This window comes from Simochromis diagramma, unplaced genomic scaffold (genome assembly GCF_900408965.1).
Source record: "Simochromis diagramma unplaced genomic scaffold, fSimDia1.1 OVJJ01000612.1, whole genome shotgun sequence".
In the NCBI taxonomy this organism is placed as follows: Eukaryota; Metazoa; Chordata; class Actinopteri; order Cichliformes; family Cichlidae; genus Simochromis; species Simochromis diagramma.
In genome coordinates this window covers 341,928-360,490 of record NW_024387419.1, presented here as the reverse complement: position 1 = coordinate 360,490, position 18,563 = coordinate 341,928, and the positions used below count along the sequence as shown (strand labels likewise).

At 49.5% G+C, this 18,563-nt stretch overlaps 1 protein-coding gene and 1 long non-coding RNA gene across 2 annotated transcripts; one reads left to right on the top strand and one right to left on the bottom strand.

The window, feature by feature from the left end:
* Positions 1-507, top strand: LOC120721933. The gene is made up of 2 exons (XR_005693299.1): positions 1-199; positions 281-507. It is a non-coding gene; the product is annotated as an uncharacterized LOC120721933 (long non-coding RNA).
* An 11,564-nt stretch (positions 508-12,071) lies between these two features.
* LOC120721880 lies at positions 12,072-15,365 on the bottom strand. Its single transcript, XM_040012516.1, has 2 exons — positions 15,191-15,365; positions 12,072-13,752 (listed from the first exon to the last, which is right to left on the bottom strand). Exon 2 carries the CDS (start codon positions 13,597-13,599, stop codon positions 12,547-12,549), a length of 1,053 nt encoding a protein of 350 aa, XP_039868450.1. The 5' UTR covers positions 13,600-13,752; positions 15,191-15,365; the 3' UTR covers positions 12,072-12,546.
* Between the last annotated feature and the right edge of the window lie 3,198 nt (positions 15,366-18,563).

Genomic DNA, 18,563 nt, shown 5'->3' with positions numbered 1-18,563 from the left:
TGGTCCCTGTGCCTCACCAGCTGATTCTGTATTAGGCAACATGTTCTCTCTCTCTCTCTCTCTCTCTCTCCTGCCGGGGCGATGCTCATTATGGGCTCCCGCCCCTGGCCCACGCACCTGCTGCCGATCGGGATAATCACAAGGCCGATTTAAGACAGCAGCACTGTGTCACTCGTCGCTGGATCGTTGAGTTATCAGCGTCAGTCGCTCAGTAGATTGTAAATCAGGATCTGTGAGTTCGTTCCGTCTGTTCGCCTCTAACTATAATCTCTGTGTACAGATCTATCCCGGACCTTTCCCAGCCTGCCTGTCATCCCGTGGACGAGTGAGTGGATGGTGTTTCCCCAGTGTGGGGAGTGAAGAGAGAGAGCCTTTGGAGGGCGTCAGATTCCCGTCTTTTCCCTCACATACCCCGGAACCCTGGACCCCCCTCCCCTCCCTCCAGCACTTTGTAAATAGCATCACCTGGTGTCGTTGTGTAAATAAAATCTGTAAATCCTGTAAGGAGTCCCGGTCTGCGCCTGAGTCCGTTAACTGAAACCTGACAGAACGATCCAGCCACCATGGACTCAGCAGGTCGGGACCCAGCCGCTCAGGACCCTGTGGCTCAGGCACTCATCGCTCAGGGAGCTGCTCTGGCTCGGCATGAGCAAATGCTTGAGCGGCTCCACCATAAAATGGCAGCGCTTACGCAGGCGGTCGCTCGCTTAACACCTCTGGAGAGTGATCCCCGGCCGGCGGCTCCCGCCCCCCAGGAGCCTGCGCCTGCCGCTGCGAGCGCACCTCCGGCACCTCTGCCACCCTCGGACGGACCCCTGCCCACGCCGGAACCTTTTACGGGTGAGTCGGACAAGTGTGCTGGTTTTCTGGCTCAATGTACTCTTGTGTTCCGTGAGCAGCGGCGCTTCCATAATAACGACGGGGCCAAAATAACCTTTTTTGTCCAGTTGCTGCGGGACCGGGCTTTAAAGTGGGCTCAGGTCGTGCTTAGCTCGGATCCCGGGATTGCCTATGCTGATTTCCTGTCTAAATTCCAGACTGTGTTCAATAAAGGCTCAGGCGCTGAAGTCGCCGCGCTTCGTCTGCTGAACTACAAACAAGGGAAGCGGAGCATGTCTGACTATTCTATTGATTTTTGGATTTTGGCTGAAGAGACAGGCTGGGGACCGGAGGCCTTACGGAGTGCACTGCTCAATAATGTTTGTGAAGAGGTGAAAGATGAACTCATTATGCGAGATCTCCCCGACTCTCTTACCGAGTTAATGGCTTTATGTATTAAGGTGGATGACCGGCTGCGAGCTCGTCGTCTGCCGCGGCACTACAATTCCCAGGAGGCCATGTGTCACGGATTGCCGAGGCAAGCCGTGTGGGATTGTAGGAAAGGACCAAAAAGGCAGCAGCTCTGGTGCAGGTGAGTGTTTATTTACAGTGGTGGGTAAGTACAAACAGCGGTGGCGACAAAACATGAAACTGGAGACCTAAACTGGGTAAACTAAGAAGACAAACCAGAATGAGGATGCAGGGAGGTCCGGAGCAATACATACGGGAAGACGCAGGGAGACCAAGGGGAAACAACACAGACGAACCAGCAATTACTAAGACAGAAATACAACTTAAATACACTCAGAGAACACAGGGAGATTACACACAGGTGGGAAACACAGCTGGGAGTGATTAACATAGCGAGACTAGGGAGGCAACACTGAAAACACTCACATAAGACGCAGACCTTCACAATAAAACAGGAACACGCGGGCAGGACAGAGTAAACACTAACAAAGGAAGAACAGAACCAAAATCGAAGAGAAACACAAAATGCTGGGTCAAAAGGACCCAGGATCATGACAGAACCCCCCCCTCAAGGGCTGGCTCCCGACAGCCCAAAAACAAAACAAAAAAAACCAGAAAACAACCCGACCAGGGCGGGCGGAGGGGGCCCAGGACGGAGGGCTCGAGGCAAAACAAAACAGGAGCACCAGAAGGCCAGAAGACAAAAAGAAAAACAAAACACAAGTCCAAAACCAAAAGAAAAGCACACCAAAGCACAGGAAAACCGAGTCCAAAACAGAAAAGACCAGGGGGCCGGCCAGGGGGCCGACCGCACAGGAGTCCAAAACAGAAGAGTCCAGGGGGCCGGCCAGGGGGCCGACAGCACAGGAACCCAAACAGTCCAGGGGGCCGGCCGTGCGGAAGGCAACGGCGGCCACTCAGGCGAAGAGGGTCCGGGGGCCGGCCGTGCGGAAGGCAACGGCGGCCACTCAGGCGATGGCGGTCCGGGGGCCGGCCGTGCGGAAGGCAACGGCGGCCACTCAGGCGATGGCGGTCCGGGGGCCGGCCGTGTGGAAGGCAACGGCGGCCACTCAGGCGAAGAGGGTCCGGGGGCCGGCCGTGCGGAAGGCAACGGCGGCCACTCAGGCGATGGCGGTCCGGGGGCCGGCCGTGCGGAAGGCAACGGCGGCCACTCAGGCGATGGTGGCCGGCCAGTAGCCTAGCCAGCGGTCTAGAAAACGGCCGCTTAGCTCCAGACCCAAACGAGGCCAGGCCAGGCGAGGCTGAGGGCACGGAAGCCGGGGCCACAGCAGGCGGAGATGATGAAGCCACAGCAGGCGAGGACGAAGCTGAAGCCGAGCCAGGCGAGGACGAAACTGGACCAGGCGAGGCTGGAGCTGAAGCCGAAGCCGGACCAGGCGAGGATGAAGACTCGGACGTAGCCGGACCAGGCGAGGATGAAGACTCGGACGAAGCCGGACCAGGCGAAGCACAGGCAGAAGCCGGACCAGGCGAAGCAGAGGCTGAAGGCTCTGAGGCTGGACCAGACGAGGCTGATGACTCGGACGAAGCCGGACCAGGCGAAGCAGAGGCTGAAGGCTCTGAGGCTGGACCAGACGAGGCTGATGACTCGGACGAGGCTGGACCAGACGAGGCTGATGACTCGGACGAAGCCGGACCAGGCGAAGCAGAGGCTGAAGGCTCTGAGGCTGGACCAGACGAGGCTGATGACTCGGACGAAGCCGGACCAGGCGAAGCAGAGGCTGAAGGCTCTGCGGCTGGACCAGACGAGGCTGATGACTCGGACGAAGCCGGACCAGGCGAAGCAGAGGCTGAAGGCTCTGAGGCTGGACCAGACGAGGCTGATGACTCGGACGAGGCTGGACCAGACGAGGCTGATGACTCGGACGAAGCCGGACCAGGCGAAGCACAGGCAGAGGCTGGACCAGGCGAGGCTGAAGACTCGGACGAAGCCGGACCAGGCGAGGCTGAAGACTCGGACGCAGCTGGACCAGGCGAGGCTGAAGACTCGGACGCAGCTGGACCAGGCGAGGCTGAAGACTCGGATGCAGCTGGCGATGAGGCTGCAGCTGGCGATGAGGCTGCAGCTGGCGATGAGGCTGCAGCTGGCGATGGCTGGACGGGCTCCTCGGGCCCTCCAGCTGACGAAGCAGGAGGCTGGACGGGCTCCTCGGGCCCTCCAGCTGAAACAGGAGACAGGACGGGCTCCTCGGGCCCTCCAGCTGAAACAGGAGACAAAGGCCGGAGCGGTCCCTCGGACCCTCCAGCGGAGACACGAGACAAAGGCCGGAGCGGTCCCTCGGACCCTCCAGCTGACGTGGCATGAGGCCGGACGGGCTCCTCGGGCCCTCCAGCAGACGTGGCATGCATCAAAGGCCGGAGCGATCCCTCGGACCCTCCAGCGGAGACAGGAGACAGGACGGGCTCCTCGGGCCCTCCAGCTGAAACAGGAGACAAAGGCCGGAGCGGTCCCTCGGACCCTCCAGCGGCGACACGAGACAAAGGCCGGAGCGGTCCCTCGGACCCTCCAGCTGACGTGGCATGAGGCCGGACGGGCTCCTCGGGCCCACCAGCAGACGTGGCATGCATCAAAGGCCGGAGCGATCCCTCGGACCCTCCAGCGGAGACAGGAGACGAAGGCCGGAGCGGTCCCTCGGACCCTCCAGCGGAGACAGGAGACGAAGGCCGGAGCGGTCCCTCGGACCCTCCAGCGGAGACACGAGACAAAGGCCGGAGCGGTCCCTCGGACCCTCCAGCGGAAGTCACCGCGGAGACTAGAGACAAAGGCCGGAGCGGTCCCTCGGACCCTCCAGCGGAGACACGAGACAAAGGCCGGAGCGGTCCCTCGGACCCTCCAGCAGAAGTCACCACTAAGCCAGCAGTCATGGAGTCCTCTGGCAAACACGAAGGCAACTGGCGATGCACTGAGCACTGGCTCTGCCCAGGCAACGCTGACATGGTGCAGTTCCCAGGTGGCTGCATATACTTCAGGGGTCCAGAATCAGCCGGGGACTGAGACCTAGCCTCTGGGGAAGCCCTGGAGCGGCAACCTGTGCCAATGGCGGCTGAACCATGAGAAGCACCTTGAGGTGAAATGAAACTGTCTCCCTGCACGGAGTGAATGAGTGAAGCCGATGATACTGGAGCCAGAGCTACGGGTAGCGGGGGCACTGGAGCTACTGGGGCCTGCGCTACAGGCGGCACTGGAGCTACTGGGGCCTGCGCTACAGGCGGCACTGGAGCTACTGGGGCCTGCGCTACAGGCGGCACTGGAGCTACTGGGGCCTGCGCTACAGGCGGCTCTGGACACTGAACTGAGAGAGTTTGCGGGGGAGCTAACTGAGCTGAGAGAGTTTGCGGGGGAGCTAACTGAGCTGAGAGAGTTTGCGGGGGAGCTAACTGAGCTGAGAGAGTTTGCGGGGGAGCTAACTGAGCTGAGAGAGTTTGCGGGGGAGCTAACTGAGCTGAAAGAGGCTGCGGGGGAGCTAACTGAGCTGCCGGTAGCTGCACAGGCGATAAGCAGCTCGCGTTGACATCCGCCACACAAAACACAGCCCCTGAATGAACAGTCACAAAGTCTGGTACCGACACAGAGTCCTCACTCACCACAGCCAGCGAATTAGAAGTCCGAACGTCCGGCTGTGGGGTGGCGCGCCCGCGGCGCGATCGGCGTTTCTTCCCCGCAGATGGCTCCGACGGGCCGGGCAAGACCACATCCGGCGAGTCGGGCAGCGAGGCAGGAGTGGCTGGGAGAAGGTGCGGTGTGAGCCGGAGAAAAGCCTGCATGGTCGAAGGAAGCGATTGCAGAAGCCATGGCAGGCCAGAAAAGAGCCGTTGTAGCCGACTTTCCACGGCACGACGAAGCTCCTCTGGAGGGTTGTCAAGCCACAGCCCGAGGAGAATCTCCACGTTATATGTAACGTCGTCCCGGAGCTCCTCGGACGGATTTACTGCTGCAGGGTCCATGGTGGCTGGTTCGTACTGTCACGGATTGCCGAGGCAAGCCGTGTGGGATTGTAGGAAAGGACCAAAAAGGCAGCAGCTCTGGTGCAGGTGAGTGTTTATTTACAGTGGTGGGTAAGTACAAACAGCGGTGGCGACAAAACATGAAACTGGAGACCTAAACTGGGTAAACTAAGAAGACAAACCAGAATGAGGATGCAGGGAGGTCCGGAGCAATACATACGGGAAGACGCAGGGAGACCAAGGGGAAACAACACAGACGAACCAGCAATTACTAAGACAGAAATACAACTTAAATACACTCAGAGAACACAGGGAGATTACACACAGGTGGGAAACACAGCTGGGAGTGATTAACATAGCGAGACTAGGGAGGCAACACTGAAAACACTCACATAAGACGCAGACCTTCACAATAAAACAGGAACACGCGGGCAGGACAGAGTAAACACTAACAAAGGAAGAACAGAACCAAAATCGAAGAGAAACACAAAATGCTGGGTCAAAAGGACCCAGGATCATGACACCATGGGGCAGTGGAGGGCTGGCTCCGCCTCGGAGCCCAGCTCTTCCCGGCAGGCAGAGAGCGCAGACGGAGGAGAGCAACCCATGCAGATTGGAGGCTCGAATCTCTCCGCCGCGGAACGCCAGCGCCGTATCTCTGCCGGTGAGTGCCTCTATTGCGGCCACAAGGGACATGTGGTTGCCTCTTGCCCATCTCGAGCAAAAGGTTGCGCCCACCAGTGACGGTAGGAGTGCTGGTGGGCGGTCTCAGCCAAGACAAATCTCCTCCACGGTTAATGCTGTCTGCCAAGCTCACGGTCAACACCAAGGGTCATGTTCTCTCCGTTTTGATAGATTCAGGGGCGGAACAGAATTTTATTGACTCTGAATTAGCAGACCGCCTTCAGCTAGGGCAGGAACCTCTTCCCCACACTTTGCATGTCACTGCTTTGTCCGGCCAGCGCCTACCTGACATTACTCACGTCACTGAGCCCGTTGTTCTTACTCTGTCTGGCAACCATACTGAGGAAATATGTTTTTTTGTGTTTAAGGCCACTCGGACGCCGCTCGTTCTCGGGCACCCCTGGCTTCGTCAACACAACCCGTGCATTAATTGGCTTACGGGACGCATTACGGGGTGGGGAGAGGAGTGCCATATGACCTGCCTTAAATCCGCCTCACCGCCTCACACACCAGCCTCCCTCGCCAAGTCGACCGCGCCCTCCGATTTGTCCGGAGTGCCCCCTGTTTATCATGATCTCGCCGAAGTGTTTCGCAAGGACCGGGCCCAGTCGTTGCCTCCTCACCGACCGTACGATTGCGCTATCGACTTGCTCCCTGGTGCGCCATTGCCTACTAGCCGTCTCTACAGCATCTCTCTACCGGAGCGAGAGGCTATGGAGTCATACATCTCAGAGTCCCTCGCCGCCGGCTTGATCCGCGCATCCTCATCGCCCGTAGCAGCAGGGTTTTTCTTCGTCGAGAAAAAAGACAAGTCTCTCCGCCCGTGCATCGACTACCGTGGATTGAATAACATAACCATCAAAAACAAATATCCACTCCCACTTCTGACCTCTGCTTTTGAGCTGCTCCAGGGGGCGACAGTTTTCAGCAAATTGGACTTGAGGAGCGCATATCACTTAGTTCGGATCCGAGAGGGCGACGAGTGGAAGACCGCCTTCAATACTCACCTTGGACACTTTGCATACTTGGTTATGCCGTTTGGCCTCTCTAATGCTCCTGCAGTTTTTCAAGCACTCGTTAATGATGTTTTGAGGGATTTCATCAACAGGTTCGTCTTCGTCTACCTCGACGACATCCTGATCTTCTCCAAATCACTGTCAGAGCATGAGACCCACGTCAGACAGGTCCTGCAACGCCTGCTGGAAAATCGGTTGTTCGTAAAAGGTGAGAAATGTGTCTTCCACGTGTCCACAGTTGCCTTCTTAGGCTACGTCATCGAGCAGGGAGACCTACGTCCTGACCCAGCTAAGGTGAAAGCCGTGGTGGAGTGGCCTGAACCCCCCAACCGACGGCAGCTGCAGCGGTTCCTCGGCTTCGCTAACTTCTATAGGAGGTTCATCCGGGACTATAGCAAGGTAGCTCTGCCTTTAACACAATTGACCTCTCCCAAGGTTCCTTTTCAGTGGAACGATGCTGCCCAATCAGCCTTCCTGGAGCTGAAAGAGCGATTTGCCTCAGCACCCATTCTGGTCCAGCCCGACCTAACCCTGCAGTTTGTGGTGGAGGTGGACGCATCCGACACGGGAGCAGGAGCGGTCCTCTCGCAACAGAGGGATGGTAAGCTCCACCCGTGTGCCTTTTTCTCCCGTCGTCTCACCCCCGCAGAACGCAACTACGACGTTGGCGATCGGGAACTTCTTGCCATCAAGCTCGCCTTGGAGGAGTGGAGGCACTGGCTGGAGGGCACTGCCCAACCGTTCATCGTTTGGACAGACCATAGGAATCTGGCATATCTGCAAACCGCAAAGAGGCTTAACGCCAGACAAGCAAGGTGGGCTCTGTTTTTTACGCGGTTCCACTTTTCAATTACTTACAGGCCAGGATCCCGCAACGTCAAGCCGGACGCCCTGTCTCGACAGTTCTCCACCTCCGAAGACCCGGCGGACCCTGCTCCCATCCTCCCGGCCACCTGTGTGGTGGGGGCTGTCTCCTGGGAAATCGAGTCGGCCATTCGCGAGGCTCAGAGAGCCGAACCGGATCCAGGAGGCGGCCCTGCGGGGCGCCTGTTCGTTCCCCAACCTGTCAGGTCTCAGGTATTACAGTGGGCACACACAGCCCGTTTCTCCTGTCACCCAGGAATACACCGCACAATTACTTTCCTGCAGCGCTACTTTTGGTGGCCCACCCTGAGCCGGGACGCCAAAGAATACGTCTCCGCGTGTACAACCTGCGCTCAAAACAAGACCCCAAACCAGCCACCCTCGGGTCCGCTTCATCCCTTACCCACGCCCACCAGACCATGGTCCCATGTTTCTCTGGATTTTGTGACCGGCCTCCCGCCATCTGCAGGTAATACGGTCATACTCACGATCATTGACCGCTTTTCTAAGGCAGCTCACTTTGTTGCTCTGCCCAAGCTGCCTACAGCATTGGAGACTGCTCGCCTGCTCACCACCCATGTCTTTCGCCTGCATGGCATTCCAGATGACATCGTGTCTGACCGGGGTCCTCAATTCACGTCCCGTGTGTGGAGGGAGTTCTGCACCTCATTGGGATCTAAGGTCAGTCTCTCCTCTGGTTATCATCCGCAGAGCAATGGCCAGTCCGAACGGGCGAACCAGGAGTTGGAGGCGGCCCTGCGCTGCGTCGTCTCTTCCAACCAGGCCGTCTGGAGCGAGGAACTGCCCTGGATCGAGTACGCCCACAACAGCATGACCTCCTCCGCCACGGGCCGGTCCCCTTTCGAAGCTTCTCTGGGGTTCCAGCCATCTCTTTTTCCCTCCATCGAGGGCGAACACTCTGTGCCATCCGTCCGGGCGCATCTGTGTAGGTGTCGTCGAGTGTGGAAGGCCACCCGGGCTGCGTTGTTACGCACCAAGGACCGCAACAAACGCTTCGCTGACCGCCGCCGGTCCTCCGCTCTCGCCTATACTGTTGGGCAGAAGGTATGGCTTTCCACACGCTTCGTTCCCATCCAGGCGGAATCCAGGAACCTCTCTCCTGCCTATATCGGCCCGTTCGAGATCTCGGCTTTGGTTAACCCTGTGTCTGTTAAGCTCAAGCTGCCTCGCAACATGAAGATACACGATGTCTTCCATGTATCTCAGGTTAAACCTCTCCGGTCCAGTCCTCTGTGCCCGCCTTCCGGGCCCCCTCCTCCCCCCCGGCTCGTGGACGGTCTGCCGGCTTACTCGATCACCCGTATCATGGATTCTCGGCGACGGGGGCGTGGCTTCCAGTACCTGGTGGATTGGGAGGGCTATGGCTTGGAGGAGCGGTCCTGGGTCCCTCGGGCGGCCATCCTGGACCGGCGCATGCTGCGGGCGTTCCATCGTCTGCATCCGGATAAGCCTGGTGGGTCGCCGGGGGGCTCCCGTTGAGGGGGGGGGTACTGTCATGGTCCCTGTGCCTCACCAGCTGATTCTGTATTAGGCAACATGTTTTCTCTCTCTCTCTCTCTCTCTCTCTCTCTCTCTCTCCTGCCGGGGCGATGCTCATTATGGGCTCCCGCCCCTGGCCCACGCACCTGCTGCCGATCGGGATAATCACAAGGCCGATTTAAGACAGCAGCACTGTGTCACTCGTCGCTGGATCGTTGAGTTATCAGCGTCAGTCGCTCAGTAGATTGTAAATAAGGATCTGTGAGTTCGTTCCGTCTGTTCGCCTCTAACTATAATCTCTGTGTACAGATCTATCCCGGACCTTTCCCAGCCTGCCTGTCATCCCGTGGACGAGTGAGTGGATGGTGTTTCCCCAGTGTGGGGAGTGAAGAGAGAGAGCCTTTGGAGGGCGTCAGATTCCCGTCTTTTCCCTCACATACCCCGGAACCCTGGACCCCCCTCCCCTCCCTCCAGCACTTTGTAAATAGCATCACCTGGTGTCGTTGTGTAAATAAAATCTGTAAATCCTGTAAGGAGTCCCGGTCTGCGCCTGAGTCCGTTAACTGAAACCTGACAAAGGCCATACATTAAACTGCATTTACAAATGTTATATTTTTGATTGAATCATAAGTGGTGTAAACCTGCCTACCAGTAAATTGCAATATAAATTCCTGTGTTTTGTTGCCAGACATGTGCATAGTATATAAAATATAAACTGACCAGCTCCCTGCTCATTGTTTTCTGTATCAACCTTTACTCTTAATATTCATGGCTGGAAACCCAGGCACCAGCATATGATATGCTAAGTGCCCGGGTTATCTGTGGTATGTTTCAGCAAACCATAGTAGCATTAACAATTCTAGGTCTTGACAACAGCATGTTTCTATAAACGTATCATTGTTAATATTTAAAGTCGTTATGCCTTTTGGGCAGCTTTTAGTGCAATTATATTAAAGCAAAGCTATTATAATCATTTACCCATATGAAGATCCATCACCTAATTATTATTGTATTTCACTTCTGTTAGTTGTAAGATATTTTAGCTGGTTTTCATGTAAAATGACCATAAGTCATTGCTATACTGATTCAGTGTTAGCTGTTGTATACAAGGCTCCTTCATGATATGAATCCTAAATTTATAAGAAACATACCAAAAATATTTTGACTTTTATTTGTAGTATCCCAACAACAATGCAACAAAACAGTTCCTGCAAGTGGAACCAAGTTATTGTCCCATTAAATGCAACATGTTTTACATTTATATTTGTGTATCTTTATGAAATGTTTGAAATTAAAAATAAATGGTATTCTTCCATGTTACTGAGCTCATGTGTGGCAGTCTCTTGAATTCTGGCATGTTCAAATAGATAAGGAGCTTGATGAACATATTCAAAACAACAATACAAATGTACTGTGTACAGTAACATTTTATTGGAAAAAGTTTACAAGAAACCTGTTCTTGCCAATGCCAATAACATGACTAAAACTCATAACCGTATAAGCTGCCCTGTAACAAGAATGACTCAACTTTTAAAACAAACTTATAGATCTCATACAGTCTTGCTATGCATCAGTATACATCAGTGACTTACTGTAAAGACCATGAACACTGGCTATTGTGGTATCACATATTCCTTCAGTGTCATCTATGTTATAGAAATAAATACAAGTGTTAATGGTTGAGAACATACATGCATACAAATAAAAATGCATAATTTCTGGCAGTAACAAGACATTTTTTCAGGTGTTAAGATTAATACTATATCTGAGAACATGACAATTTGGCATTACAAAAGGATGCCTGAATAATCACAGTACTTGACCACTGCACTGAACTGTACAGTGTTTATTTATGATCTCAGTAATCAATAACTGTCTTCAAAACAGACTGAATCCTTTAAGCAGCTTGAATCAATTTGATGGATGAATAACAGGTATGCTTAGAAACAATATGACATTAAGAAAATACTGGAATTTAAAAAAATATTTTCACCAACTTTATATGGAACCTTTGTAATCAACAACAAATGCCAAACTTTAATACCTTAACCTACCTTAACTAAAAATTGCATATACTGTAAAGCAAAATATTTTCAGACATGACAAATGCTAAAGTATAAAATTGTACTTATTCCTTTTACAATACAGTGTTGCATAACAGCATTACTTTTACATTATAACTATGTTCAGTTTTAGCCCTGACCTAATAAGAAAATACCATCTGAATGAATTAGTCTTTCTACTAATTACTTACAAAAGTATTTGACTGTACTGAGCTCTCACACCACACATGGTGCATTAAAGAAAGTTTAAGAGCAGTTTAATTATAGTTTATACATCTTAAGTAATCTTTCTTCATGCTTTTGCTGAAGGTTTCTGTCTTACAGCTGGAAAGCTTGGATTTGGTGAAGACAGCTCTGGATATGGTAGTAAACAGTGTACCTGTTCGTTTTGTTTTGTGACTGTATTATGTAAAACTCAAAATGATAAAAGAAAATGAAATATTAGCCAAAACTAGACTTCTAACAGAGATGAGAAACTTCTCTCTAATTAAAAAAAGTATACTGTATAAGTTCAAAATACATAAAAATACATATTCCTAACATCTCTTTACAGTTATGCTCTAGTGTGCATGAGCAGTTCAAATGTAGCACATTACTGTGAGAGTCTAAACAATGTCCATCACCCAAATATTACTTTCAAGAACTGCATTAAATTCAGAACGAAAATCTGGGAAGTTTTCATAGCTGCAGAACATTCCCACACGTGCGTCCGACTGGTCTTCTTGTAAACTCTGTCATATCTTGAAATTCCACATAAATACTGTTTGTTACTATAAGGTCAGATCCGGTGCAGAAACGCATAAATTTCTGAAGTTTAATGTTATCCAGCTCTCTGATGAATCTTTTGAGATGATTTTTCACTTCTTTTTGTTGTGGAGTCAAATCCACAGCAAATTTCAGCAGCTGGCACACTTTTTTTGAAGTTGGTTGCAGTTCAGAGAATAACTTGGTCAGTCCCTCCGGACTGAGGGAGATATGGGGGTCGATGATCTCCCGCCAGCAGTCAATAACAAACATTGGTTTTTGGACAAGCTCTTTGTGTGCTATTTCATCAAGGATTGTAGGAAGAGTCTCAGCAGTGATTCTTTTTCTACAGCCATAACTGTCAAGAACTTCCACAAGATCATCCAAGTCAACTGCAGAGAAATCTTTTACTGCTTCCATCAAAACATCACATTCTTGGCTGCTGACAAACTGTAGAAAGTGTGCTTTAAGATCACTGTAAACACCACTGAAAAGCACTTGTTCCAGAAAAGGGATTGCAAGTTTATTTGGAAATACTGACATTCTTGGTAACCTTTCAGGAGTATTTGCCCAACTGCCTTCCATTTTTCAGCAGGAAAATCATGGCGAATGAATGGCACTTTAACGGTTGCACCTAGGGTGCATCGCTCATAAAATTCATGCCAGAAGCATGTGAGTACATCTCTTAGTATTCCTGATCCAGTGCCTGTTTCTTCTGTGTTGTCTGGAAGTATGCGCTTCACATTCAGTGTTTTGGTCAAAATCTCCTCATCAGAGAAAGCAGTAATCATGTCATGTAAAGTGTCAGTATGACGTATGGTGATTGTTATTATGTTCTCTGAATTAGGTGGACTGAGGGGTACAAGAAAACCCTCATAGACTAATGTGTCTTCTGTATCTTCTTCAGCATCAAAAATTGGACCAAAAGTAATTTCTGGATCATCTAAAATTTCTGAACCAGCGATGACTTCATCAAAATTACCCCTGACTTCCCCCACTTGCAATGGATTAATATCACTGCCACTGCTTTCTGAGACAAACACCACATCAGATGTCTCACTGGCATCTTCTTCAGGATCTTTTGGTTTTGTTGCAATGTAGAAGCGTAACATTGTCAGCCTCGCTGCCTCATACATATTGCCAATAGACTGGCAGGTATCATCAGTAAGGTGGTTCTGTTTAAAGTCCCAAACCTCAAACTCAAAATCTGTTTCACATCCCTTAGGAGATATGCCATTAGGAAAAAAAAGTTTCTTTCCTTCCTGAAGAATATCTTTTAATCCAGCATCAGTGGCCATTTGAATTTTTCTAGTGCCACCTCCCTGCTTCGCTCTCACCTGTTTGGCTATTTTTCCATCACAATGTATCCATCCTATCTCAACATTGCGTGTTGCTTTTTGCTCCTTTGTCTGTCTTATTCCTGCATCTGTATGTGAAGTGTTCTCCTTTGGACTTTCTTTTCTGGTTTTCATTTTCTCACGAAGTTTTTGCAGAAGTCCTAGTTTTCTTTTTGACAGTGGTTGCTTGCTTTAGCAGAAATTGAAGAGGGCAATTCGGTCTCCGTACGAGGGAATGTAGTTTGCCAAAGTTGCGTCATCCATCAGCGCTATGACGTCACAGTCAATCTGCACACAGGAAGAAAGAAAAGACAGTCATTTTCTGCAACATTTACACTGCAAAGCAATATTACAGTTAAGCCTCTTAGGTCACCGCTAATGCCAGTAGGAGAGTACTGACTGTAGTTATCAGAAAAGCTATCTATTTTATGCAGGGCGAAACACAATAATGAAAGAAGCAAACTAAGGCATAGCCTTTCAGTAAATAATAAATCCTCTTCTGTATTTAAAAAAAAGCAGGACTTGATTGGTTATGATGTAGGTAGTACGTCTTCTAAGGATGTTCTACGACACTGTGGTGGCGTCTGCTGTCTTTTATGTTGTGGTCTGCTGGAGTGGTGGAATGGCAGAGAGGGACAGGGGGAAACTTAACAAACTGGTCGGGAGGGCCAGCTTTAGCGGTCTGCTAAAGTCCACTGAGCAGACTGGGGAGGAGAGGATGTTGTCTAAGCTAACATCCACCATGGACAACACCTCCACGCTCTCTGCATGAGACTGTACGACCACTGAGCAGCTCGATCAGCAGTAGACTTTTGTGTACACGCTTGTGTACATAACTCTGTACATTTTTATCTGTACATATGAATGTTACTTATGTATGTAAGACTATAACGCAGAGTCATAAATACACAGTCCATTTAGTCATTTAAGCAAAAGTATTACACATAGAACACAAAGTAACATTGTAAATCACTCTTTGGCACAATATCGGGATTATTTTGTTATTTATTTATTTATTTTTGTGTTTATGCGAACAATATGCCTGATTTGCGACTTTCTGCACTTCTATTGGTTGTGCGAACAAACGTCACGTCACTCCGAGGTCAAAGTTCAACCCGGCAGCGCTCCTCAGCCAGCACTTTTATATATAGGAGAAAGATGATGTCATTCTGACATTATAAACAGTTTGCTCATTTCTTCCGACACTGTACCACTAACGTATACACAGTTACATGCACAACATTAGTTTGTGTTAGCTAACATGTTGTGAGGGGATCGTCAGTCGGCCACCGTCAGAACAACAACCGGGGCTGTGTCGGTGGCTGTGTATGAACGCCACCCATTTTTCTGAGTGAAATATCCGCATAAACATTCATTACAGTTTCTCTCCTCCGCTGTACTAAGTGTAACTTACTTGTACACATCAAATATATCAGTGATATTGGCAGGCGGCTAGCATCTGTAACACAGCTCCGCTTAACTGCCTTGAAAAACTCTGAAATACTAGAACAATAAAATAAAATGCAACGAACCCATCTGGGATGATCCTGCGATCAACAACAGTTAAAACGTCAATTCACCTAGTATACTGTAACATCGTGAAACACGTTCATTCCTATATAACATTATAAGCTAACAAGCATGCTAACAGCTAACCGTAACTGTACTGTAACTGTTTTCCTGTAAAAATAGGAGACACCAAACTATCTCTCTTTTTGTTACTCACCTTCTGCTCTTCCATTAATAAAATAGCATCTTCGGGGACCCCTTGGCCACGCAAAAAGTCACTTATATCCACCATATTTAGTGAATTAGTTCTCCACCTGCCAAACTGGACACATCGCTGTCACTGAAGCTGGAAGCCTGCAGGTGCCCACCTCAAAATTCTGAGATTAAAGTCAGAATTCTGATAATAAAGTCAGAATTCTGAGAAAAAAGTCAGAATTCTGAGATTAAAGTCAGAATTCTGAGAATAAAGTCAGAATTCTGAGATTAAAGTCAGAATTCTTTTTTTTTTTTTTTCCAGTGGCCCTAATCCTCTTCCATAAAGGTGTGAGCATCACAGCAGATGCCTTTGTGTCAAAGCAGCTGAGGATAAAACACAGAAAAACATGAAGGTGATTTTCCTGGCCTGGGATTTTATAAAAATATTCTGCAGTACATCAAAAACGAAAGAAAACCATTGATCAACATATGAACATTACCTCTCAAGGTACAGCGGTTTTATTAGAGACACAGTTAAGCGTTTTGCATTTTGCATAATTTTAAAAAGTTTAAATTTGTTCAGAAGCCGATTGAACAGCAGAAATTAGGTTTTCTTTTCGGAAGTAAGTAAAAGGAAAAAAAAAAACAGCGGCCGACAGCGCTGTAAACAACGGTAGACTTGTGCGTAACAAGCAAACGAATAATGCCGAAAACTGATTTTTAGACGGGAAACTGTTCTTGAAGAGAGAGAGAGAGAGAGAGCTGTGTATGAAGTGTGATTTTATTGTGGTGGAAGCAAAACAGTAAAAGTCAGAGGGAATTCATGACAATGTTTATGTGAAGCTTAGTTTGGATCTTCTTTTGCTTCTGGTTTAGTCAATATTGTTTGGAGAGAGATCAAACTAACAGCTTTAGAATCAGCGCAAAAGGGGCGTAAACACAAAGCGCGGACCCGCCAAAACATCAGAATCTGCGAGCTGTCGGCTTTCAGTCCCGACCGTGTCCGTGCCGTCGGGTGAGAAAGGCGACATCTCACTGATTCTGATCCATCGGCGGGTCCGCGCTTTGTGTTTACGTCTTTGTGCAGAATCCGTGTTCCTGCTCTCATTTACTGTTTTAGCTGTTTCGTGGTTGTTTAAATTTTGTGAGGTTTAACCTGAGATTCTGGCATTTTGGGCAAAATAAATTTATATTAAAAAGTCAATGCAGGATTTTAATGAATCGATATCACGTTATCCAAGTCTGAATCAATTTTAATCGATAAATCAATTATCAAAACCCACCCCTAGAGCTAACATGTCCAAAATTTCAGGAGTAGTTAGTCATTATAAGAAGTGTTTGTGAACTAAAAATCAAGACTGTTGGATACTGTTTGTCCGTGATTTGAACAGTCCAGCGTGTGCTCCCAACACAGGAGAAACAAATTCTACTGGGGAAACCTACCTTGGCACCACCATTGTGCAGGTGAAGCCAAAGGCAAGATATGCTTCATTATACTTTCTATTCTTGTTATATCTTGTTGGAAACATATTTGGTGATGCGTCATCTTTTGTTTAGCATCCATTATGCTAGCAGTGTCCAAGTGTTCTTTTTTCTTTATTCATACCCCCCACCCCCCGCAATGGTTCCTCACCCCGCTCCAGTGGTGGCGCCCCCCACATTAACATATTTTATTGTGTAAACTGTTGTCGGAACCATACTGAATTTAACCAGATACATATTTTATATAGTGAGAGAGAGAGATTATGGAAATGGCTAACAAAGAGCCATTATGATTCATCATACATTAAAATAGCAGACAAATCAACAATACAGTTCTTCCAATTAATGGCTAATTAATCTTGAGAAGATCTTGCTCTTGACGAAGGCGGTCGCACTTTTCTCCTCTCCTCCTCTCCCTTAGCTTCCCTGCTTAGCCTCTTGTGTCCTTGTCTAGTCTCGTGTTTTTTGTATTACTTTTCCCTGGAACACTCTCTCACAGTCTGTTCTCTAAAACCTAAAAGAGAATTATGGATTGGATCAACTGGTCTCTGAATGCAATTGACACCCTTTTCTCAACGAGAAGTCTGGGCTCGGGTGAGCATGAGTGCTGAAGATATCTACCTATTCGGAACCATGATAACAGGGTTCTTGCTGATCGGAGCTGGCCTGGCCCTGGCTTATCGAAGAATTAAGGAAGCGGAACCGGCTGTTCAAACCCCCACAAGGCTGCCCGCTGGGATTGGAACGATGGGACGAGTTGTGAGTTCTCAAAATGGGCTCATTGAGTGCAGCACGGATAAGATCTTGGAGAAGCTTACGGCTGCCGTGAATACTCAGAATAAGACCTCTGAGCGCAAACTGGATCACATCTTGGAGAAGCTCACTGCGGTCGTGAGTTCTCAGAATCGGCTCTTTGAGCACAAGAATGACAACATCACAGAGCGTAATGTTGATAACATCAACATTACGCTCACGCTCTCCAACGGGAGATTGAGAGACCAGTGTCGGACTGTTAGAACAGCTTTGAAATTCATATGAGTTGTTCGCCCTAAAGTAAAAACCACCATCACTTCATGCGGATACCCCCTCGGCGCCAGCTGCGGTCTCAAGGCTGGAGCTGAACAACAACACCCTGATAACGGCTGTGTGTTGACTGTTCTTCCCATTCTATGCAAGGCCACCTGGGTTGGCTGGAAGACTGTTTACTTAGCCTGGCAGGGTGAAGGACACTGTCTCAGCTGAACTCTGGACACATACACACACACGCACACAGACATATATACACATGCAGATGTACACTCATCCCCCCTCCCCCTCCAAACGCCTTCGACGCTTATTCCCCTCCGATGCTGACGGTGGATCAAGGAGACCAGTGCTTATGCTACAGGCCCTGATGTACTGTCTACACTGGCTGTCTCTCACCCTTTACCCATCCCTGTTGCTTGTCATGTGTTTCTTTGGTGTATTAAGAGTTTTTTCATGTGCTATGTGCAGAGGTGGTTTTTTCTGTTGTCAAACTGATCTCCCTGTTGGAGCTCAGTCTGGGGGGAGTTATTTTTTTCTCCTTATCTTTCCTCATGTTGTGCTTTTTCCATGTTATACCCCTCTGACTTGTCTTCCCCATGTGATGTTTGTGTAATGTATGTATGGTCGGAAGGGTAAGAAGGCACTGGCACGACTGGCAGCCTTAACCCAATTTACCTCGGGATGAATAAACTATGATCAATCAATCAATCAATTAATACTGTGCTGAACATGGTCCAAAAGATTCATAAGCCACATCAGTGTCTACTGTCTGTCTACTGTTTGCTATCATAGCCAAGTGGCTAACAAAGGTAAACAGAAGTTTTCCCAGTCCCTATTAATGAATGCTATCTTGTTTCAGGATACATGTCATACATAATACCTGCCAT